Source organism: Dermacentor silvarum, chromosome 4, assembly GCF_013339745.2.
Source record: "Dermacentor silvarum isolate Dsil-2018 chromosome 4, BIME_Dsil_1.4, whole genome shotgun sequence".
Lineage (NCBI taxonomy): Eukaryota > Metazoa > Arthropoda > Arachnida > Ixodida > Ixodidae > Dermacentor > Dermacentor silvarum.
This window is the reverse complement of record NC_051157.2, coordinates 143,291,053-143,314,936: the sequence shown is the minus strand read 5'-3', so window position 1 is coordinate 143,314,936 and position 23,884 is coordinate 143,291,053. Positions and strand designations below refer to the sequence as shown.

At 47.3% G+C, this 23,884-nt stretch overlaps 1 protein-coding gene across 1 annotated transcript; it reads left to right on the top strand.

Moving 5' to 3' along the window:
- The first annotated feature begins 402 nt into the window (after positions 1-402).
- On the top strand, positions 403-21,799 carry LOC119448960 (uncharacterized). The gene is made up of 8 exons (XM_049666585.1): positions 403-598; positions 1,664-1,801; positions 9,572-9,902; positions 14,028-14,150; positions 15,723-15,785; positions 17,943-18,034; positions 20,259-20,332; positions 21,339-21,799. The coding sequence occupies exons 1-8, from the start codon at positions 403-405 to the stop codon at positions 21,681-21,683; spliced, it is 1,362 nt and encodes a 453-aa protein (XP_049522542.1). The 3' UTR covers positions 21,684-21,799.
- Positions 21,800-23,884: the final 2,085 nt, after the last annotated feature.

Here is a 23,884-nt window from a genome sequence, read left to right as displayed (position 1 = left end):
TTGAGATAGCAATTACATGGACACTCCAAGCGGATTTCTGCCGTCGGCTCACGCCAGCGTTTTGACAATGGTTGTATGCGGTCATCGAGTGTGATCTATTCATGTCTGCTCGTGTGCGCTGACACCATCCTTGTTAATTCAGTTAGTAAGCGAATGTGTCCAAGTTTATGCAGCCGATAAAACTATACTGTCCTATCGCAATTGATGCTTCGTCTTTCGGGCGAAACTGCGAGTTTTTTTTTTATACATCCCGCGCGGTTTCATCGCTAACTTCAGACCGTATTGCTTCCATGCAGGGGGTTTGTGCCACTTCTTTAGGACACGATGATGGTCATCATCATCATTCTTCGTCGCTGGCACGTGCGTCGCTCGCAGAAGCAGTAAAGAAAGAAGCGAGACATCATGTTGCCCCGAATGCTGGTCGGTTTCCTGGTCGTTGCCGTGCTTTTCTTTGCCAGTCTGTGCACCGCAGGATGGTACGCCGTGAAAATTGTCATCGTCGCGTTTTCCGCCGCCGGTTCCTTGTATTGCGGAGAGCACGACCGTTGCGACTGCGTCCAGGAGGAGATCGCCGTACTTCGAAACGCAAGCCTCGCTCGTAAGTGCTCACGCAGTTATACTATACTGCAGCGCTTGCTCCATCAGATTTGGACCCCAATAACACAAACTTTATAATAAATGGCTTAGCTATATGGAAGTAAGCATTTAATCTATTTCATTTCTTACAACTCGACGTAAAAGTTCTCTTTTAGCATTAGATTAAAGGCAATATAGTTTGGCTCTTTCGGCCGTTTTCTTGGTTTGTTTGGAGGTCTGTGATGGTCGGCGCTTCGGACTCGACGAGGAAACCGTTGACTGTCGGCAGAATCCGAATTCGGTGCTTATACAAGACGGCGTTATTGCCCGAATCCGTTCTCCGCATCCTTACCACACGCCCCGAAGGCGCGCACTGCGGCTCGTCACCCGACCTCACGCGGGCTTTCTGACCACTGAAAAACAACAACGTTGACAGTCACTTTGGCATATGCAAAAGAGGGTGAACGCGAAAGCCTGCGCGCTCACAAGACATTCATTAAGATGCTTGACATTCTCATTCGAATGCGTTGTTACTTCCTATTACTTGTTTTCTCCCACCAAAGGTCGTGGGTACGAATGCCTTAACCGTGCCTTAATTAACTTCGCCTTAAGTAACACCAAAGGTGTGGGTTCCACTCCTACCTATCGTCGTGGGTTGGACTCCCACCAATGGTAGTGGGTTCGAGTGCCTCAATTAACCATCTTAATTAAGGCACTCGAACCCACGACCGTTGTTGGTGGCACCATGGTGACACCATGAATTTCGGTGCCGTAACGCCGGACGTCAGATTTTCCGACCCATGAGCCATCTAATAAGGCTTTCGCCTTAATAACCTCCAAGCGGTTGCCATCCGGAGGCGTAGGAGAGTGTAACCCTGCCTCGTACACATATCGCGTGGGCAACTCGCGACGCTATGAAAGTACATATACGAAGCAAGCATGCGCCTTTGCAATATCGTTCGTCACTTTCTCGCTGTTCCCTTGTGTGCAATACCCTCTTCTGCCGTTACATAGCCGCGAAATCACCGGGCAAGGGTAACGGCAGAGCTTTTTTTCTCTCTCATGTTTTCGTTCTTCCCTCTGACAGAATGCGCGTGGGTCCAGGCGACACTGCTGCGCGAGAAAGCGGCTGAGGCCCTGGCCGCATCAGGGTTGTCGCAGTGGCTGAAACTCTGCGAGAATTGCGAGTGGCTCCCGGACATTTGGTCACTGCTGGCACTGGCCTGTAGCTTATTCATCGTCAGGTGAGAGCCCATATACAGGTCGGCAAAGTTAACGAGCACCACTCAGACACTAGCCGCTCCGGTAGACGCTGTTAAGACTGACACCTATCCGGACTTCGGGCTTGGACTGACTATAGCTGAGCTGACTCGGTCCATATAAGGTGTTTCTTTTTTTTTTTTTTGGACTATACAGACTGTTTGAAAATCACAATTCTAATGCTTGGACAGAATTACTCGAAGAGGTGGACATGGGCTTCAAGAGAAATTAAAAATTTTAATTAGCTGTGGTTACCTTACGTTACATATTGCAATTTATGAATTTCAGCTGGTGAGTTCTCGTGCGTATACCGTTTTCGAACTAATCATGAGGATGGTACCGGTTTCGAGATATGCCGCCGCGAAACATGCAGTAAATATTCGCTGTTCCACTTACTTTCTTAAAGAAAACGCTGTTTGATGCGTCGAAGCACGAAAGTAACTGGAACGCCAATCTATTTTGTCGCACACTTTGGAATTTAATTTCAAAAATGGTGCCATCCCGAGAAATGAGTTCGTCCCAGTGGATACGCCTTGCGAACCCACCTGCTACAATCCGTAAATTGCAATATGTGCCGCAAAGTGATTAGTTTAAAACTCAATTAATGCAATTTTGTTAGTCGATTACGTATTGTTATTTCTCGTGCAAGTATAATGTCCGCCTCCTCGAGTAATCCCGTTCGAAAAATGTGCAGTCTAAAAAAAAAAAAAAAAAAAAAGAAAAAAAAAACGGTATACGACTCGTGGGTGAGTCTGAGAGGGAGTGAGACTGAGATCGTGGATGAACACGTGATACTGACCGAACGTCGTTAAAACCACCACGAAGCGAAGCGAGCCACCGTATACGCAGGGAATACCGTGTGGAACGTGGCGTGACGCCTGAAGGAATGAAAGCGTATAATCGAGGATTCCTGCAAAACCTGACAGCGTATTCAGCCACGTGGAAGCATATGTTCAAAGATTGAGAGGGTGCGTACGGGGGAGGAGAGGCGTGCAGAAGAGATTATTTTTTTCTCCCTGCAGCAGTGAACGCACAATTAGGAGGTGGCCAAATAATAAAGAAAAATAAATCAAAGGCCGTTCTTAAAGAAAGATGGTTTAACGCGAAGCTTTCTCCCATGCAAACTGAATCGAAGTCCAAAGACCTTTGGAACGCAACGAACCCTAGAAATGCTGAGCGACCCGATGCGATGCATGTGATTTGATTGCTTGTTTAGGATTGTAATTTTTATTGCGATAGCAATTATATGGACACTTCAACCGGATTTCTGCCGTCGGCGTCAGAGATTATTTTTTTCTCCCTGCCGCAGTGAACGCACAATTAGGAGGTGGCCAAATAATAAAGAAAAATAAAATCAAAGGCCGTTCTTAAAGAAAGATGGTTTAACGCGAAGCTTTCTCCCATGCAAACTGAATCGAAGTCCAAAGACCTTTGGAACGCAACGAACCCTAGAAATGCTGAGCGACCCGATGCGATGCATGTGATTTGATTGCTTGTTTAGGATTGTAATTTTTTAACATTGAAGTTGAATGAAGACACACTTCGTTAAGTTGCACAGCCTTTATTTTAGATCATGTAGCCGTTGATTACGTGCACACACTCCACTTTCACGGACAGCTTGCCGTTGCCGAAGAACGGGATCGGCCTTACGGGCACGATCGCGCTCGCGTTACGTTCGCGTATGGCAGCCTCTTCTTCTGTCGTGCGCTGAACCCGCGACCTCCGCGGCCTACCCATGGTGACGGCCGGGAATGCATTGCGTGACGCGCGTAATGCAGTGCAGATATATACAGTTCGTCTGGGTAGCGTGGTGTTGCAGTCCCCACTGTTCTTATCGGTACAACTGCGGATGTAAAATGTACGTGTTCTACGATTGTGTGCGCAGATTGTTCTATTGTGTACGCAGATGCGAAGATAGTTCCATTGTGTAAGGTGGCTTTCTTTTAGTGCGTTTTCATCGCTCACGGATGAATCAGTGATACACAGAAATATTCGCTTTAAAAAAGAAGTCGCCGTCGATTACGATACTCCCTGATGCGACTTTTGAGCGCAGATGTTAAGGTGTCTTGAATTCGCGATATATTGTGGGGATTCTGAACGACACGGTCCTCTCGGCGACGGCGCTGAGCCTCTGCTCGGGTAGCTCATTTAGCAGCAGTGGCAGACGAAGCATTCCTGCCGGTTGCGTCACTCATTGTTCAGAAAGAAAGCGTGAACACGGGAACGCGTGGTTCTCGCGGAGCGCACTCTCTAGCGGCGGCGGCGCAGGCGCTTTGTTTTCGCGCTCGCCGCATGTCCGGGGACGTATTCTGCGACGATCACTTTCGGCGACAGTATCGCCATCAGGCGCGCACTGATTGCCTGGTCGAGCAAAATCGATGAGCTGATTGGCTGGTTGAGCCCTACGTCACACGAAGGCGACATCGCCGAGGCGATCGTCGCAGAATACGTCCCCTGGTCGCCGCCGGCACTCCGCTTTCCTCCTCACCCTTTCATCATACCCTCCTCCTCCGCTTTCCTCCTCGCTTGGGCATATTCAGATTATTTTTTGCGTTCCGCCTAATTAGATAATTAGTCCTAATTAATTAATCAACTTCTAAATTATAAATACATGAAAAGTGTCAATGAGAAAATTGTAGAGCAACATGAAAAACTCCCGATACAGCTTTCTGTTGCTCAAAACCTGCTACATAAAAGTGTTTTTCGGAGCGTGATGATGATGATTTTAATGGCGCAAGGGCCAGTTCTGGCCAAAGAGCGTGGAAGAAGCCCGCGAATACACGCAAATTAGTGCCTCGAGTCGCGCCGCAATTTGGCGTGTATTCGCGGGCTTCTCATACTTGCATCTTTACGGGTGTAAGAATGTGACTTATAATCGATTTGCACCCTTAAGGGTGTTCCTGCCTATAACTCGCACCCCACCCCTACGGGTGTAAGAGTGTGAGTTATTAGATCGATTTGTACCAAAATATGTTTACAGTGTGTGCTGTCCTGGCGAGAGAAAGCTTTTGTTGCGAAATCTACTTCAGGCTTACGACAGAAACATTGTTACACGTGCATTATGATTATTTTTATTTATTTATTTACTTTTTTTCTTGCGGGTGGCCGTTTTCTACCGGATTTGTATCATTGTGATCGAGTTATCGCTCACTGCAAGACGCGCCTACTGTGTCCGAAATTGTTGTCTTTATTGTTGCCGATTCCATAGTGAAATGGCCTTATCGAATCAGATTGAGCACGCTCAGCGAATAGTGTTGTAAATTGCCTGACGTACCCGGGCACCAGCGATTACTCTTAAATGTATACGGTGATACACGCATAAATAGCGGACAGACTTGAACCGACTGCGCTCACCGCAATCGTTGTGATTCGAGCGGTTGCTTGTCATTCTAAGCACAGTATCGCCCCCAAAATATTTATTTTAAGGCGAACGCTTCAGATCTCTATATTTCAAGGTTGCGTTGTGAGATACAGAAAGTCACGTGACTCAAAGGAACGCCAGAAGCCAACCAAAGCATGTCCAACCGTGTGTGAGAGAGGATTAATGATTAGCAAAGTTAATTACTGATTGATTAGTGATTGGATTAAGGTGGATTAAAGAGGATTAGGGTCGATTAAGGAGGGTTGAGGTGAATTACAGTAGGCTTTAAGGCTTTCGCCTTCACGTCTCTTAGGCGATAGCTAAGGACACCTGGGAATTTTTAACTTACAGTCTGGCAGTGTTTGGTTATCCACTGTCACGGGAACGTGACAATATTTTTCAACATTTTCTGGGACATTCTCTGTCATCCTATTCACCGGGAATGCGCCGACCACTCGTAAAACCACAGAACGTTGTCAGGTGCGGCGACCATTATCAGCTGCTTTCGCTGCTGCCTCGCAAGCAGGTGGCATCGCAACGGGCGCAAGCGTAAAGACGGCGCCAGGGTTGCCAGACCGCAGTCCCCGCGGTGCGTGACGACTCCCTGCAAGCACCCGGGCGCCGCTGGAGGAGACCGTGTCTGCAGTGGAATCTCGCAAGGAACTGAACGGAAACAACGCACCTTTTCCACGCGTAAGCTCTCGCTTTGGTATATGACGAAACCTGCGTGTATACGTCAGGGGTGAACTGTATATTTCTCTTGCTCTTTATTCCTGCAAACGATTGCATATTGTTACGGGGAGAAGCTATATATATATATATATATATATATATATATATATATAGAGAGAGAGAGAGAGAGAGAGATGATATATTTACAAGGCAAGGCGCGCAACGCTGCAGCAATGGTAGGGCCAGCGCGTGCACATCAGACAGCCACACCGTATAATCGTCGTCGTCCAAGCACCGACCACAGGATCGCCGCCCGTGACATTACCCGCCGGCGGCAGAAGCACCGTCATGGTGCAACTATAGGGTCTACAGTGGTGTGCGGTTTAAGGCGCGAGACATGGACTATATATGTCACTCGTGATTGGGGCAGACAGTGACTTAAGATTTGGCGGAGTGATCTCATGGGTCACGTTAGTGAGCTTGCGTATGACGTGATATACAGGTTGCTTCAGCAAACACATTTCAAAAATTCTTAAAGGTTGCCAGATAGCACAATTCTAGTTCATGAGCTGGCCTACTCGAAGAGGCGGACATTACTTGCACAAGAAATTGAGATGCATAATCAAATAATTAACAAAAATTCACTAATTATGTTTTGAACTAATTACCTGATGGCCCATATTGCAATTTACAATATTGTAGCCGTGGAGTTCGCAAGGACGGATCCACTTGGAACGAATTCTCTGGATGACACCAGTTTCGAGATATTAATTCCCGAACATTGCGGAGAAATGCATTGGCGTTCCAGTTAGATTCTTAACAAAACGTCGCTTTATGCATTGAAGCACAAAATTAACTGGAACGCCAATGCATTTCTCCGCAAAGCTTGGGAATTAATATCTCGAAACTGGTGCCATCCTGAGAATTAATTCCAGTTGGATCTACCTTGTGAACTCCACGGCTACAATTTGTAAATTGCAATATGGGTCATCAGGTAATTAGTTAAAAGCTTAATTAGTGAATTTTTGTTGTTTAGACGATTATTCATTTCAATTTTTTGTGCAAGTAGTGTCTGCCTCTTCGAGTAGACCAGTTCATAAACTAGAATTGTGCTATCTGGCAACCTTTAAGAATTTTTGAAAGTGTTTGCTGAAACACCCTGTATATGGGCCAACGTAACGTGGGACAAGTACATAAAGGAGAAAAATGCGATAACGCGTAAACACTCAACTAAAACTTGGCTTGTATGAGTGAAGTGTCAAGACAGTCAGTTAAATAACGAGAAACAAAATCGTTAAGCAAGTGCCCTCAAGCGTCATATTACGACACCGTTACCCGCTATGTTTCTAAGTGTTGCGAGAGAACTCAACGTCTCGCTCTGGCTCAATTAGGAGCTTTGCCATTAATAACGAACTATCCTTGATTCCAAATTTTCATGATGTTTGTAGTGTATATGTTTCCACGGCGTTATTGTGCGCACTAATTTAACTTTTTTTTATACTTGGGGGAAAGTAAGGTGCAGGTTATGGATTACGCGTAGGCAGAGATGCGAGTGTATGGGTTAATTAGCTGCGGCCTTTGCAACAAATTACTTATGCAAGTGATTTGGATCGTTATAAGTGACATTTAGGAACGGCGCAGAACTTAGCCCGCTGCCGTATATATAGGTCAACTACAAATTCCACCGAGGTCAAACTTAGTAAACATGGAGGGAACACTATAGGCCAAATCTGTATGCGAAGTGACATGTATTTGGATCAAATACAGCCTTTGTAAATAAGACCTCGCAAGTGCTCAAAAGCGTTTTATATGCCCATTTTATACTCTGTCTCCCATGGAGTTTCCTGAGAGAAATCTACGTCACACCTGTATCGTTCTGATCTTTCGACACACGTGACACGTCGCGCGTGCAAGGGAACAATTTAGGCTTTATTGAGTGGTCGTTTGCAATTTGTACATTAAATAAAAGAGAGGGCGATTTTGGAACACCCTGATATGCGCACGGTCCGTCGGCGCTATCGAAGAGCACGTGTTGTTCTTAGCGCGCACAATACAACTCCAAGCATACAATTGGTGGGAATGTCGGACATCTTGAGTATATGATGTGTGGCGAAACTAACGTTTCTGAGTCATTTAAAGCGTTGCTTATAATTTCTGAAAACTGTGTTGTTGCTTTCTTTTTTCGCTATTTCCATGCGTTATAATACGAGGTGCGTGCTAGGTTTTCCTTAGTGGTGCAGCCAAGCATATTTAAGGGGGCGCGGGGACGCGCATGTGACCAGGTAAGGGGGGGGGGGGGGGGGCGGGCATGGCGGCATCTTCAGGTGTCCTTAGTGAGCTAAACGGGGAAGCTCGGGTATATATGGTGAAAATAACGTGATTATTGGCGATGTATAGAGTTACAGTATGTCGGTTGATTGTGGTCTTAGCAATGAATTGCGAATGCAAATGCTCCCAAGCGTTAAAGGTGCGTTTTACGAACGGTGCAGAATTTATCCGTGGGGGAACTGTAAATACAACCAAGATCACATTTATCGAAAAAAAAAATGTCGCAGTTTCGCCCGAAAGGCGAAGCATCGATTGCGATAGCAAATTAGTAGAGAGCTATTCGGAGTAGGGACAGTAGTTTTATCGGCTGCATAAACTTGGAAACATTGGCTTACTAACTGAATTAACAATCGTGGTGTCAGCGCGCACAAGCAAACATGAAAATATCACACTGAATGACCGCAGCCAACGACTGTCAAAACGCTGGCAGCAAGCGCAGGTTCGCGCGGTCTATCGCTTCAATGGAAACTGAGCGGCGAATTCACAGCGCATACAAAGGTCAGAGCCGTGTGGAGATAAGAGACAGTGCGGGCGACGGGCACCACCGGGCAAACTGCGAAGGAGAAGTTGTTGGCAGAGGAGAAGCTGCCCCCCCCCCCCCCCCTCTTCCCGCTTTGTTGCTTTCGCGTGGGAGATTGAGTGGCAAGATACGCCTTTGGTGCTAGGGTGGGCGCTGGCATCGAGGCACCCTATTTGGTGCCGGAGCACAGCGCCGCCCCGCCTCCCTCCCTCCCATACCCCCACGCGACGGTCGCGTTTGCTTTCCGCCGAGCCTTCGCTCTCCGTGATAGCGCGCGGGGGAGTTCGCCCTCCGTGATAGCGCGCGTCCCCCGCGCGCTTTCGCTCGCGCATACGGCGCGCGGCGACAATTTTAGTCGGCCTTGGAAATCTATACGGAACCTCACGGCGACGACGACGGCAGAAATCCGGTCGAAGTGTCCATATAATTGCTATCGCAATAATACGTGGAATACTCCGTTACATTCGTCACCGAAGTGAATAAAATGCTATAGCATTTGTAAAGACTTTGCTTAGCGTGTGCTCGAAATCGTTATAAGGCCATATGTAGTCTGTTTCTCAATGTCCCGAGAGAGCTCTACGTCACACTGAGCTTACATTTGGTGGAAATGTGGGATATGTTAAATGTAATGCGTAGCAAAACTTTATCGCTTAACGTACAATTATATGGGGGCACTGGACGACGCGCCGCAAGGACACAACACGAGTGCACACAGTTCGAACTAGCGTGGAACTCAGTGTTTGAGTTTTGATTCACGGCTATTACTTTAATTCGTTTTCGTGAACGCAATGACGCGGCGCTTGCGCGATCCGTAAATTCACCCATCCTCTGCTCGCGCGCGCCAATCGCTTCAGCTTTCCCATCGACGAGTGACGTCACCGCGAAGCCCACCCCACACTGCGTGCCCTACGGCTTCTGCCGGCCCGCGGCGCTGTCCACTGCAGCCTCCAAGCCCTTGCCCACGACAGCCGCTCTTCCTCCGCGTCGAACTGGAGGTGCTCGCCGGGTGAGCGGCGGCTCGTCGCATTCGTGGCCGCCGTCGAAGCGGAGGAGCGGGCCCGAGCCGCGGCCGGTGCCGTGGGGGCAGCCGCATCTTGCGCCGGCCTCCAAGTGGGTCTTCGGGGAGCTGCTGCAGGAGTGCAGGCACGGGGCGTCGGTCACCTTCGACGTCGTCCTCAAGGAAATGTGAGAGAAAGGGCCTGCTCCTGTTTGTACTACGTAGCCGCTATGCGCGCCACGCTTACATCTTGCATTCTCAACTGCGCGGTCAGTGTTCGCATTTTATTGTGAATATAGCATTCTTGGCATTGCCGGACCAGTTTTTTTTTTTCGGCTATCCAGCTCTCTCGCTATCCCGTCAAAAATGTGGGCCGATCCCGAGGATCCTGCAGTCTAGAATCTGGGCCGTTTACACGGGTATGTGCCGCTGGGAATGCGCCGATTTTTCGACGGCGCCACCAGAAGGCGCGGCGCGTCCAAAGTGAAGCGCGAGATGAGCTCGGCTGCAATGAACGCCTCATGTGCGACGCATTGCGGCTATTCGCATATTTGGATGATCATCGTTGCTGAGTTCTGCTCAAATTTTGTAGTTTTAGCTCGTCCGTAACGCATTAACCTTCACATAATACTGGGCTGTCGTGGTGGCGTGGAACAGAGGTAGAACAACGGGCTTCTAATCTGTAAGGTCGTAGGTTCGAATCCTCCTCCAGTCCACTACATTTTCAGGCTTGAAGTGGCGCCCGACACCGTCACAAAAAAAATTGCCGAGAGCTAGTGGGGTTATACTAGTCCAGGTGCAACCAAATTAGGAAGGCCCACTAAGCTTCAAAAAAAGCCACTCCCTCACCAGAACAGGAATTGCCATCCCTGGTGCAGTATACGGCCGCTACCTCCAAAATGACTCCTCCAACTTACCCATGGCCCTCGGTGCCCAGCGACTGCGGAGCACCTGACCAAGGCGGCGGTCAGACCTGCTATATAGGCGGCAGAGGGTGCTAAGAATCTCTGGGTCCGGACAGGTCGCCACTGGAAACTGAACCTGGCAACGCTCAACACGCGCACCCGATCGAGTGAGGCTAGCTTAGCAGGGCTATTTGAAGAATTATCACGTATTGCTTGGGTTATTATTGGCCTTATGAGGTTAGAAGAACTGGTGAGGCTTATACAGTGCTGACTAACGGCCACGTCCTCTGCTACAGAGGCTTTCCAGATAAGAGAGGATTCGGGGTAGTATTTCTAATCCATAAGGACACAGCGGGCAACATTGATGGGTCATTGATGATGAACAGCATTAATGAGAGGGTAGCAGTCGTCGTAATAAAGCTGCATAGGAGCTGAATGATGAAGAAATAGAACAGTTTTATGAAGATATTGAATTAGCGATGAGCAAAGTGCAAACTCAATATACTGTAGTCATGGGCGACCTCAATGCAAAAGTGGGGAGAAAGCAGGTTGGTGAGCAAGCAATTGGCAACGTATACGGCATCGATTCTAGGAACGCTAGAGGAGAACTTTTGGTAGAATTCGCGGAAAGGAATAGGCTCCGAATAATGAATACCTTCTTCAGGAAGTGGACCTGGAAAAGCCCATAGTGCAAGATGTAGAAGTGTTAAGTAGGGTAAAGTGCAGTGACCATAGGTTAGCAAGGTCTAGGATTTCTCTCAATTTGAAGACAGAAAGAGCGAAATTAGTCAAGAAGAAACAGGCCAACCTAGACGCAGTAAAGGTAAAAGCAGACGAATTCAGGCTGATGTTCGCCAAAAAAGAACATAGAGGTAATGAATGAAACCGCAACTAGGCTGATCTCAGAAGCAGCAATTGAAGTGGGAGGTAAGGCCCCAAGGGCAACTAGTAGGTAAGCTCTCCCAAGTAACAAACGACATAATAAAGAAACGACAAAACATGAAAGTGGCAAACTCGAGAGATCAGATAGAATTCGCTGAACTGTCAAAACTGATCAACAAGAAGAAAGTGAGGGATATCCGCAATTATAACGTGGAAAAGATTGAGGAAGCAGTAAAATATGGACGCAGCATAAAATCAGTGAGAAGAAAAATTGGCATAGGACAAGGCAAAATGTATGAATAATAAATGCACTGAAAGATAAGCAGGGTAAAATCACCAGCAATTTCGATGACATAGTAAAAGCAGCGGAAGAATTCTATACTGACCTGTACAGTGACCAGAGCAGCCAAGCTAATTTCATTCGAAGTAGTGATGAACAGGACACAGAAGCTCTTTCTGTAACTAGCGATGAAGTTAGAAGGGCCTTGCAAGGCATGACCAGGGGGAAAAGCTGCCGGAGAAGATGGAATAACAGTCAATTTAATTAAAGATGGAGGAGATATCATGCTTGAAAAGCTTGCGGCTCTTCATGGCCGCAAGCTTAAGATGACGGCTTAAGTTGATCGGAACGTCATCAGCGCATCTGGCGCCGCCACCTGCAGTACTTTGCTTGCGTTATCAATGCACCTTATTGCGCCACCGTCCGCACCAGTTCGCGTCGCCGCGGCGCTGTCGTTTGTACTGGCCGGATCAAGTTTCGTAGCATTGATAATGACACCGAGCTGCGTGGAGATGGGCAATTGGCGCAATGCTTACGCACACTAGACAACTACCAGAGGAGTTTCTGCGTTAATTTTTTTCCCCTCCGATACTCTAAACGTCTCTTGCTTATCTCAACTGCTGACCGGATGCCGCTTCCGTCCACTTTAAATCCGAGTGCTTCTGGAAGGTGTGCGTCAATTACGGGTCCCACTGGGTGAATCCCTTCGCATTCCATGAGGATGTGCCGAGTGCTTCAGCTATTTGCTGCAGCATACACATGCCTCATCTAGTTCCGAATATTTGCTCCGGTATGTTTTAAATGCGTAAGCATTTCTGTGCACACCCAACGAGAAACCTGTCCGCCCGTCACGTAAGACGAATGCAATTGCTCATTAATGCAATTGCTCACCCCCGTAAGCAAGCAAAACACAAAATGCAATGGCTCGATCATAATAAGGTACAGGCTACAAGCGCTCAGCAAAGTGAAGCGAACAGTACATACATTCATTGAAATCATCCATACAACACACAAAACAGCACACGTTTCAATAAAGAACAAGCTCAAAACAAGCATCCGAACCATCAATAAAGCATTGCACACACACATCAACACTTGTAGTGGTGGTTTTGAATTTGCAATAGCTTCGATGGACATCCACTTTAGCAGGTAAGTTAATACACACCAGACATACAATTATACGTTAAGCAGGAAATTCAAATTAGGAACTCGTAAGGACTTAACAAATTTGCGCATTTTGGCCAATTTAAGAATTAGGCATTTAAATTATCCCACGGGTCACGGAAAAAGTTGGGAGGTATAGACACAGTATACGATTAAACTCCGGAAAAGAGCGCTCGTCTTACTCGTCCCTCCCTTCTAAATTACTATGACCTTAACAATTTTGACTAGTTTAATTGCTCATATCAGGATATCCGCAAGTTATATATACAGTGATATATAGCTCCGAAATTTCTACTACTTAGCACTTTTTTTTGTTACACAGCTTGTCTTATTTATCAAATCGATAATCGTATCGAATTGTTTTATTTGGTTGTATGTAGCTGTTTGTAACAAGTTGATTTCTATACTGTTTTTTCTTGTATTTTCAGTGTATTTATCCTAGATATTTGTAATTTGATAGCATTTCAGATTTTCATATTTCTAAGAAACTGTTTTGTCTTAATTTTTTGTGCATATTGTAATAACTGCTTAAACTCTTCTGTAACTAAGTATTAACTTTACATTCCCATACCTTAATGTGTGCCTAATGTACTACGCTGTCGGTTAACTGTCAATTTTCCTTTTATTTACGGTAGTGCTGTTACCGCTCCGAAATGTTTCTATGGGGCTGTGAACTAGTCAAGCTGTTTTGAAAAACAGCATTTTGTCGCAGTCTTTCTTTCTGTATCTGGACAGAATGAAAATAATTTAGACTGATTGATCGATAACGACCGATGAGGGTTGATAAGGGTCAGATGTAGTCCGATAAGGTTGATAACGACCGATAAAGTTAAGTGTTTATGCTGGTCGGATCAAGTTTGATAAGATTTATAGTGACACCACGCTGCGTGGAGATGAGCAAGTGGCACAGTGCTTACGCATACTTAGACAACTCCCAGAGGAGTTGCTGCGTGCATTTTTTGTCCTTAGGCAACCGAATCGAGCCTCAAACAGCCGGGCACTTTCCTTATGATGTCTATGAATAATCATGTGCATGGCCCATGACAACAGCGGAGCTCGCGGCTGCATCAAAGCTGAACGAGAGCACCGACTCGGAGGTGTTCTGCATCGTCGGCAAGTGGCGTCGGTCAGGTGATCAAGGTGCTTCGCTTCGAGTACGTGGTGCGCCACCGAGACCTGGTGTTGGCCGAAGTGCGCGTGGGAAGGCAGGTCGTCCTTTGACTATGTATCACTCGTATAGAATTATGGTGATCGAAGCCGGCATTGATAAAAATGTTAGCAGGGTATAGCGTGAAAACCTGCACATGAAGAAGGCCACAAACAGTAGATATAACTATCGGACAAAGCGTCCGGTCAGCGCTTTGCCCGGTCGTTCTGTATCTGTCTTTCCTCCGATGCAGCTTGTGGCACTACCCTTAAAACATCAGTTAAGACATGGCCACACTAGCGGGGAAAAAAATTCACCGACGATTACGATACTCCCTAACGCGAAATTTCAGCGCAGCTGTATATACGCGTTTTCATTTCGCGATATATTGGCTGGCGCGGACAATCTGTCTCGTGCGGCACCGTTGCCAACGGAGCGAAGTGCGGCGCGATCGACTGCCTCGCTAATCGGGAGATCGCGATAGGCGACGCGTGGATGACGCGTGGGCGTGATTCCCAACAGCCCGCGCGCAGACAGACCTCCGCTCATGCAGCGCTTTCTTTCTATACAGACTGACGCGCGCTACTCTGGCGCCATCTCGTAGCCATCGCCGCCGCAAAGCCCGTCTTGCGCGGCACTACGCTTTTCTTTTCACGCTTTCGCCCCACCATCTTCCAGCGCTTTCCGCCTCATGGTATACCGCCGCACCCTCCTCCTTCGCTTTCCCCCTCTCACTCTCGTCGCTATCGCCGTCTTTCATCTCCGCGTTCGCTTTCATCCTTCGCGGCGCTCGTTTACGAGGTACAACGTCGACGCTCGCCGTATAGGAGCGGGAGCTGCGCGCTATAAAACGCGACATACCGCAAGTGGCAGAAAGCGCGCCGCGAAAACAGGAGGGCGGCAATATGTTCCTGCCGCGCGGGGAATGTGTCTCGGGGCTGTTTTTACGGCATGCCTCTTACCTCCGATTGGCGGTGAGAGGCATGCCGCAAAAGTAGCTCCGAGTCATTGGTCTCTCACCGCCAATCGGAGCGCAATGACGAGCGACCAATTCGTTCACGTGGGCCCGCAGAACTAGAACCCTATAGCTCTATGCGATACGCAGGTGCACGAAGGACACACGTACGAAATGTCTGATTTAATAACGTTTCGGTAGGTGAGCCAGCCTTCGCAAAGTTGTACGGTGGCTAGATGAGTATCAAGTGAACAGAGTAATGGAATTATAGCAATATTCCGAATTCTATATACACACTGCGTGTTCACTCTGACGAAGGCTGGCCCACCAGCCGAATCATTAGCCAGCCAGACATTTCGTACGTGTGTCCTTCTCTTAACTTGTTTATATACATACAGTCGAACCCGGATATATCGAACTAAGACATAACGAATTATTGTCTATAACGAACAGCAGTAAAATCCCCTTGAAAATTTTTGTATCAAATTTTTGTTTTGTATATCGAATTACCTATATATGGAACTTTTTTGTGATCCCCTTCAGATTCGATAAATCCGGGTTCGACTGTATATAGTATATACATTAAGTGAGCGCTGTGTGTACACTTCACTTCTTAGCTGTGTGTTTGCGTGAATTACCGGACACTCAACATGTTGTGTGTTTGTGTTTCTCTAGCGCTCTGCAAGGCATCGTGGCCAATCTTCACAACACCACCGTGGGGCTTTCCAGATTGCGGACGTGAGTGTTTTTCTTATACAGTGGCAGCGTGCAGTGTTTGCCTGGAGAATCGATGACACGAAATAACGAATACCCCTCACCTTGGTGAGGTATGGTTGGTTCAGCTATACGACGTAAAGAGAAGCGTCGCAAACGAAACGACGGCAAGCACCACAGCATGGCGCTTGTTGCTTATTGCTTTCTCTAGTTGAGCTGTTTCAGCGTGCATTCGAATTAACGGGGCACTAAAGAGAGAGACTCATTTAGTTTAGCACTTGTAAAGTGTTGTTTCAAAGCTCTTTAAAAAAAAGACGAAGTTTTTATTAACGAGTTACCATCACTTTTCCGTATCGGGCATGTTTTTCTAGCCTCTTTTGTGGTCCGATCCCGGAGATAGTGAAGGTTAAATATGTGGGCCGATATGTACGTTCTAATGGATATGTGCCCCTGGTATCACTGGTGGCCGTGATCTTTCGGGTATAGTCACATCATAAGAAGCCAACAAACAAGTATACACCAAGAACAGCATAGGGGAAATTGATTGTACTTATTTATTGAAGTTCGCACGCGTAATGCGAAGACGGGGGGGATTCGTGCCCCACCGTCGGCCAGTTGTCTTTTCATCCATTTTCATTCCCATTAATTTATCATTTCTTAACAAATGCACTCGGCGGCTGCCCTCGTACAGGCACGGCGCATGCATACGTTATCAGAAGACCGTCTATGGTTTGACAAGGGCCGCGAAATCTCAAGATCTCCGTAGAGCCCCATTGCGAGATAGGAACCCCCACAAGCACCAGGCCGGGGAACATCTCCAACCACTAGAAAAACCGGTGGATATCCGGTGGTGCCGCGATTAGAACCCAGTACTTTCCATGCATACGAGGCGGATGCACGACCACTAAGCCGCCGCTGCGGTCTCGTTCAAACACGAGGGCTACCTGCGCGCCTCGAGAGGTAGAATTCCCCTGGGGCTACATGGGAATTCACCTTGCTACAGGACATTTTGTTAGCACATGGTGGTACGGAACAATAGTACCATCAGAACCACCGACCGCGATACCACTGGTGCCACCAAGAGGAACGGTGCCAAATCTTATTTTTTTTTTTTCGGGATTGGGGCACTTTTTTAGATTGCACTATATCTGGGATGGCTCACGAAAGAGGCTGGAAACATACCCGATACAGAAAAGTGTGGGCACCTCGCCAAGAAATGCATTGTCTTAAATATAGTTAAATAGCACCTTGGGAATGCGGCGCCTCGAAGGTGGCGCTTGCCAGGTTTTGGCATTGTAGACAACACGGTGGCGTACAGAACATGCAGTGCGCTTCGTGCTTGCAAAATATTACAACACTGTGTGCCCCCCGTGAAAACTGCTGAAAGTTCAAACCAAGTACCTGCGCAACGATATTCTCAGAGGCACCATTCTCCCCGTTAGCAGTGATTAACTCACCCGCGTACCGCCTTCGTGTCACACACATAAATCTCTTACCGTAGGCATTGGCCTGGGCAGCACGAAGTAACACATAAAACAGAAGACAGGCGACGAAAATAAACACAGCGCTGTGCTCATCGAAACAAAACACCCAAAAAATCATGTGAAACGCTTATACACCTGGGCAGAGGCAACAAAACTTAAGATAAATTGAAAAGGTAGATTGACAAAGCCAAATGATTGTAAAACATTGACAGAAAATGGTAGAGTAGACATAAATGAAAATCAAAAATCGACGATCGAAAGGTGAGCCCTTAACAGCTTCGCTGTTAAATTAACGAAGTTAAAGAAAGTAACACCTGACCATTTCATTCTAAGTTACGCACGCGTAACTTGAAGTAATCGAATTCTTTAGGCACGGGGTTCAGAGAAGCTTGGCTAATAGATCTGTCTCGTAATCTGTTGATATCAAACGCTGAATAGTCACCAAAAGGTGAGAAAGGAGAACCATGGCTCGTGGCCAGCTAAGCTCTCATATAGCACGAAAGTTTATACAAACACTCATGTACAGTTTTCTATAGGGCCTACACAACTGTAGATTACTGTACAAGAACTGTACAATAACCGAGCGAAATGCGATATCCTGTGAATCGATTGCTTGCACCGACAGGCGCATTCGTTGTTTCCATTCCATTGGTCTTTGCATTTGGCAGCAGGCATTCTTGTTGTCCTGTTCTCCCAGGGCGTACTGCGTGTGGGGCAAGTACCCAGAATTGTTGACCAGCGCCTGCCGCAGCTACCGGGAGCGGAAGGGCTCGGGCTACGTTACCGACGGTATGCTCCTGTCTTGCCGATAGCCGATTTACGGCTATTGTTTTTTTCTATTGCACATTTGCCATGTCTCTGCGTGCGTGAGTGCGTGCGTGTTTTGTTACCAGTAGCGCACCCAGGATCTCTGCCAGGGGGAGGGGGGGGGGAGGGGTTGACAGTTTGCCAATACCATCTAAACAGCACTAATTTCGATTTCTTCACGGGATATTGTAAAAAAAAAATGCGCTTTTTGCGAGTGTGCAGACGATTGCGCGTCTTACATCTTAGTTGCAGTACTTACATGCTTAAATGCGTAAGGAAAGAAAAGGGGTTAAACAAAAGGGGGGGTTAAGTCGGCCTCAGGGGGGGGGGGGGTTACAACCCCCGAATCCCCCCCCCCCTCCCCGTCGGTGCGCCACTGTTTGTTACTGTGAGTGAATGACCAAATTTCTGCAGTCTGCTTATTCTGACACTCATAAGCAGAACTGAACCCATAGTTACGTGCAGCTGAATAGAAAAATCTATTGAATTCGAAATTAAAAAAAAACCAAAAAAAAAACAGGTTGGCCCGAGTCCTTAGTTGGTAGAATGGGAGAGGGGAAAGGACACATACTCTTATCTTGGAATGCTCAAACATCACGTGAACATCTGTGACTTTATATATAGATATATTGATTTTTCGTTCCCCCGCACAAAGAGCGATGGAACGAAAAATGTTAGGCCTAACGTTAAGAGACAGGAAGAGAGCGATGTGGAGCAGAGAGCAAACGGGGTTAGCCGATATATTCTAATTGACATTAAGAGAAAAAAATGGAGCTGGGCAGGCCACTTAATGCGTAGGATGGATAACCGGTGGACCATTACAGTTACAGAATGGATACCAAGAGAAGGAAAGCGCAGTCGAGAACGGCAGAAAACTAGGTGGGGTGTTGAAGTTAGAAAATTTGCAGGCGAAAGTTGGAATCAGCTTGAGCCTGCAGTGCACATAAATATAGGCTGATGATGATATTGTTCTTTTTCTATTGCATATTTAAAATCACGGCTTTTCTGCGATTCGAGCACCGCACGCGTCGCCTGCGGCGTAGAGCCAATCGTGCGCGTAGAACCAGTGTATATAGCGAAGCCTGTACACAGCCAGAGCGCATGTCCAAAATCTGAGCACCCGTCCGGGATATGTCGCTGGAATAATTGAGTGCGCGCTGTTGAAGCTGTCTTCAATTACCGATTTCCTTTGTTGCCAGCTTTTTTTTTCGAGTGTCGCTAAACTGAGACAAAGAAGTCGCTAACATTTGGCAAAATCTTCCTCCATTGTCGCTAACAATGTCGCCAACACTGTCGAGTGAATTTCGTATTATCTATAGGCCTTTTAGAGCGCAGCTCTTAGGCGTCCGTTCCTGCGTTGAGTGAGCGTCGGCGTGCCTCGGCGTAACCGAGCGGATGAGCACAGCGAAGGATGAAAGTGCGAACGCAGCGGGGGATGAAAGACGACGATGGCGAAGAGAGCGCGAGGACGAAGGTGGAGGAGGAGAGTATGACGAAAGGGTGAGGAGGAAAGCAGAGTGCCGCACGAGATGTGCTCCACGGCGGCGACCGGGCATGCGGCAAGCGCGTCCACCGATACTATATATGGAAACAAAACGCTGGCGGGGACTTCGAACCCACTGCGCATGCGCTACTTCGCCTGCGCCGCCGCCGCCGCTGGAGAACGCGCTCCGCGCGAGCCAAGCGTTCCTGTGTTCGCGCTTTCTTTATGAACAATGAGCGACGCAACCGGCGGAAATGCTTCGTCTGCCGCTGGGCAGCTCCTAGGCGAGCTGCCCGAGCAGAGGCTCAACCTACGTTGGTTGGTTAGTTCGTTCCTGGTGTTATGGCTATCAATTCCCACTACAGTGCATATATCATGAATCGGCTGGTATTAGAGGGAAAAAACAACAAATGAAAACTAAATGTCGCTAAAACGGAAACTGCCGATTTCTGAGGCCGTGCGAGTTATATTCGAGTAGCAAGTGAGCGGGGGTCAAGCACGTGGCCTATAGTTTTGGAGGGCGATATGAAGGCATGCGCCAGTCCTATAAGTTATGAAAGTCTGGCAGCGAAGTTTACGACGGCGTTAGATGGCTTCATGGGCAAATCTGTCAACTTGGGAAGTTAGGCAATTTTGCGAGGTTGTGAAATTTAAATGCAAAATGTACCAAGATCAGCTTATAATGCAAGTGGAAATGCTCGTTTGTTCATTAATGTGGCGCAGATGACCACGACCTCTGTCTACCTTACGTGGTTCTGCACATGACCTTCGCTGGCTGGCCTCTTAGCAACGTCACGGTAAGGAGGAACAATTTGATTGATTCTCAGTGGATTCGGGGAAGATAACGATGTTCAGTAACAAATGAATAGTGATATGTTTTTTTTTCTTTCTCGATAAGGCCACTTCAGCTGTACGCAGAGGCCTTGTAATCGGTCGGTCGACGGCCCTTGGGGATATAACTTCTCCAGTGCACGTTCGTTGGATGAACCAGTGTTCAGGATACCCGTCGCTCCAATGAGGCGTTACACTCGAGTTACGTCACGCAAATGTTAAAAATCCAATTGTGGGGTTTTATGTGCTAAAACCAAGATATCATTATGAGGCACGCCGTTGAGTGGGGGATTCCGGATTAATTTTTGAGCACGTGGGGTTCATTAACGCGCATCCAACGCACAGCACACGGGCGTTTTTTGCATTTCGCCCTCATCGCAATGCGGCCGCAGTGCCCGCCGAGGTTTGATCGCGCGACCTGAGGCTTAGCAGCGCCACGCCGAAGCCACTGCGCCACCACGGCGGGTATGCAAATGTGAAAGCATCCCCGAAAGGCGATTAACCGAGAATGCGGCGCCAGCACTGCATCAGGCGAAGGTGGCGGTCGCGTGGCAGCACAAACCGTCGAAACGCGTATCGGACAACCCGCGTTGAAGTGGAAATGACGTCTGCAGTTGTCGCAAGCGACACCGTAAATGTGCCTTGGAGAGGGGGGCGAAGGGGAGGCGCGGTCTGTTTTTCGAGAGAAGCGACAGAAAAGGACTTTGGCTTATGCCGTGTTCGTTGTTGCTGTGTCCGTTGTACAGGGCAGCACAGCGAGCACCCTCGTGTCGGTGGCATTTGGAAAGGGTCTGTACTTCTTGAAGCACGTGTATGCGGTCGGAAAGCAAGCGCACCATTCTTTGTTTAACGGAAGGGTGATACAGGATCGGAGCCTCCTTCGCATTCTTGTCATTGGCTGTATAGTGATTCAGCGGTGCCGATAAAGACGTGCGGTCCTCGTTTTTTCTTTCTTTCCTCGCGCTCGCGCAGCTCGAGAGCCCGTTGCAGCTGTGGTCGCTGGTGCAGCAGGTGGCGCTCACCCTGGCCGTGGCCGAAGAGGTGCTCGAGTTCGAGCACCGCGCCCTGAGCGAGGACCACGTGCTCGTCAAGAAGGCGCACCACGACGTGCTCACCTTCCGGCTCAACGGACGCATGCTGCACGTGAACACGTTCGGCGTGCACGCCTTCCTCGTCGACTTCTGCGCGGCCCGCCTGCGCCCACTCGGAGGTATACGTACAGTTCGCATGTGTAGCGCCGCGAAACAACGCTTGTATAGCAGTGATATAGCGCGCGTAAATGGAACTTTAGCGCGTCTACAGAATGTTGCTATATAAGCATGCGCGCAGACTAGCAATGAGGTCTGCGCTCACGAACGAGTATTGAAGTAGTTGGTTAAGATTCGTATTGCCTGCGTCGCAAAAGGGGGCAGCCATCTTGGAGCTGCACTGTCTGCAGTTTCTCGCAACTTCGTCAACAAGTGAACAACTTGAGTAATCTTCTTTTTTCGTGATATCAGAGAAATTGTTGTTTTAGATTCCTGTTTGCCTCTTGTTAAGCGTAAAATAGTTTACTTTGCATAAAACGTAGAAGGAAATTGAAGTATAGGAATAAGAAAACGGGAAATTGGGCTAGGTGGCCTAAACTATAGCACGATGGAAGTACTTCGACGGAACGGCACACAAGGACGAAGAAGGGACCCACAAAATGCGCTACACTTTCAACTGAGGTTTATTGGCAAAACAAGAAACTTACTTATCAAAAGGAGCAGGCGAAAGAAAACACACGCACGCGCACGCACACACATACATACATGCTTGAAGTAGGAAAAGCAGCTTGCATTATCGCTGGACCGCGCGCACCCCAGCGAGCTGCCTTTCGTGACGTCAGAGGTGACGTTGAGGTATAGACAGGCGCAGTGAACAGGAGCGCCAGTAGCATTTTCAGCACCATACGTTCAGTCACAACGTATTCTAAGTGTGTGTGTGTGTGCGTGGGTGTGGATGTGTGGGTGTGGATGTGTGGGTGTGTGTGTGTTTTTACGTGACTCTACATGACTTTACGTGTTTAAAGGCAGCTTTGCGAGATGTTGGCACCAGCGATCTTGCTTCCACGTCGACGTCAGAAAAAGGAAATCACTGGGTGGCCAGTACATATTTATCAAATCGAGGGCACGTGTCGTGAGTGTGCACGCCTTATCTCTAAAAAAAAAGAAATATCGAAATTCTTCAGGTTGCAGGCCCCATTTTCATGCACCGGGCATTCTTGCAAATTCACATCAATGTGAAATACAAAATATTACGGCTACAAAGAATGCATTTTATTGTGTAAAACGTATACGTAAAGAAGAGTCAGCAAGTGTTGTTTGAGGCTTCTGTGCAAAACGGAAGTGTTTTAGAAAAAAATCTTAATTTGCGACACTTTTCGAAATTTGCTATATTTACGAATTCTTATCTACTAAACTAATGTATGTAGCCTTTTGAAATTTGGTTGGCTATGAGATGTTTACCAGTTTAACGATTGTGCTGAATATTGTTGCGGTAGCACAAATTTCCATTTTTACAGTTTGCCTCAAATGTGAAGTATTTACGAAAATGAACACTATTTAAAACCAAAATAAAAAAAACCCATCGTTAATTTTTCTCAAAATTTCGTAGACAGCTGTCCACAGCCACTGGAAAAAGAACATTAAAAACATCTTGCACTAATTATTTTGTTTTTATTGAGAATATATGTGGTAGAAATGAGAGCTTCGCCGGGATGCAGCAAGGTGCTAAGAAATAGGAACATCGGAGTAAAAAGAACGTCCATTAGCCTCTGACTTGCCTAAACTTGGCCATGATTGCGACAAAAGCGCGTTGCTCGAGGACCTTCGTGCACACGTGGTCACATATATGCGTGGACGCTTTCGCAATGCTTAAATTTGGCTGCCTTATATTCTGTATGCAGTTTGTAAACACGCGCAATATCCAAAATTTATGCGTGTTGACTGAGATGTTTTTCAGTAGTGACGGATTACGCATTTGCAACCGAATGTTCAGACGGTACTTCGAAAATCGATTACGCATATATATATATATATATATATATATATATATATATATATATATATATATATATATAGGCACGACTTGTTTTGGTTTGCACACTGTTGTGTCTCTTTGTCTTATTTACAGCTGAGCACGCGAAAACAAAAGTCGATGCCACAATCCTCGAAATCCTCAGTTTGAATGAGATAACTTCGAGATAGAGATCTCTTTTTTATATGACACTTGCCATGTTAAGAAGTAGTGCCTGTTAATTAATAGACGCGCACTCGCCGAAACGAAGACAACAAATTGCTCAATATTCAACGTTTTGTTCGAGCTTTAAGAATTAGTCTGGGGTTTTACGTGCCAAAACCAGGCGTTGATTATGAAGCACACCGTAGTGGACGGACTCCGGATTAATTTTGACCACCTGGGGCTCTTTGACGTGCACCCAATGCACGACACACGGTCGTTTTTACATTTCGCCCCCATCGGAAATGCGGCCGCGC

Coding starts and splice junctions, on each gene's coding strand:
- LOC119448960 (XM_049666585.1), top strand. CDS start 403: ATGTTGCCCCGAATGCTGGTCGGTTTCCTGGTCGTTGCCGTGCTTTTC. Junction 14,151..15,722: donor GCCGAAGTGCGCGTGGGAAG/GCAGGTCGTCCT, acceptor GTGTTTCTCTAG/CGCTCTGCAAGGCATCGTGG. Junction 15,786..17,942: donor GGGCTTTCCAGATTGCGGAC/GTGAGTGTTTTT, acceptor CTGTTCTCCCAG/GGCGTACTGCGTGTGGGGCA.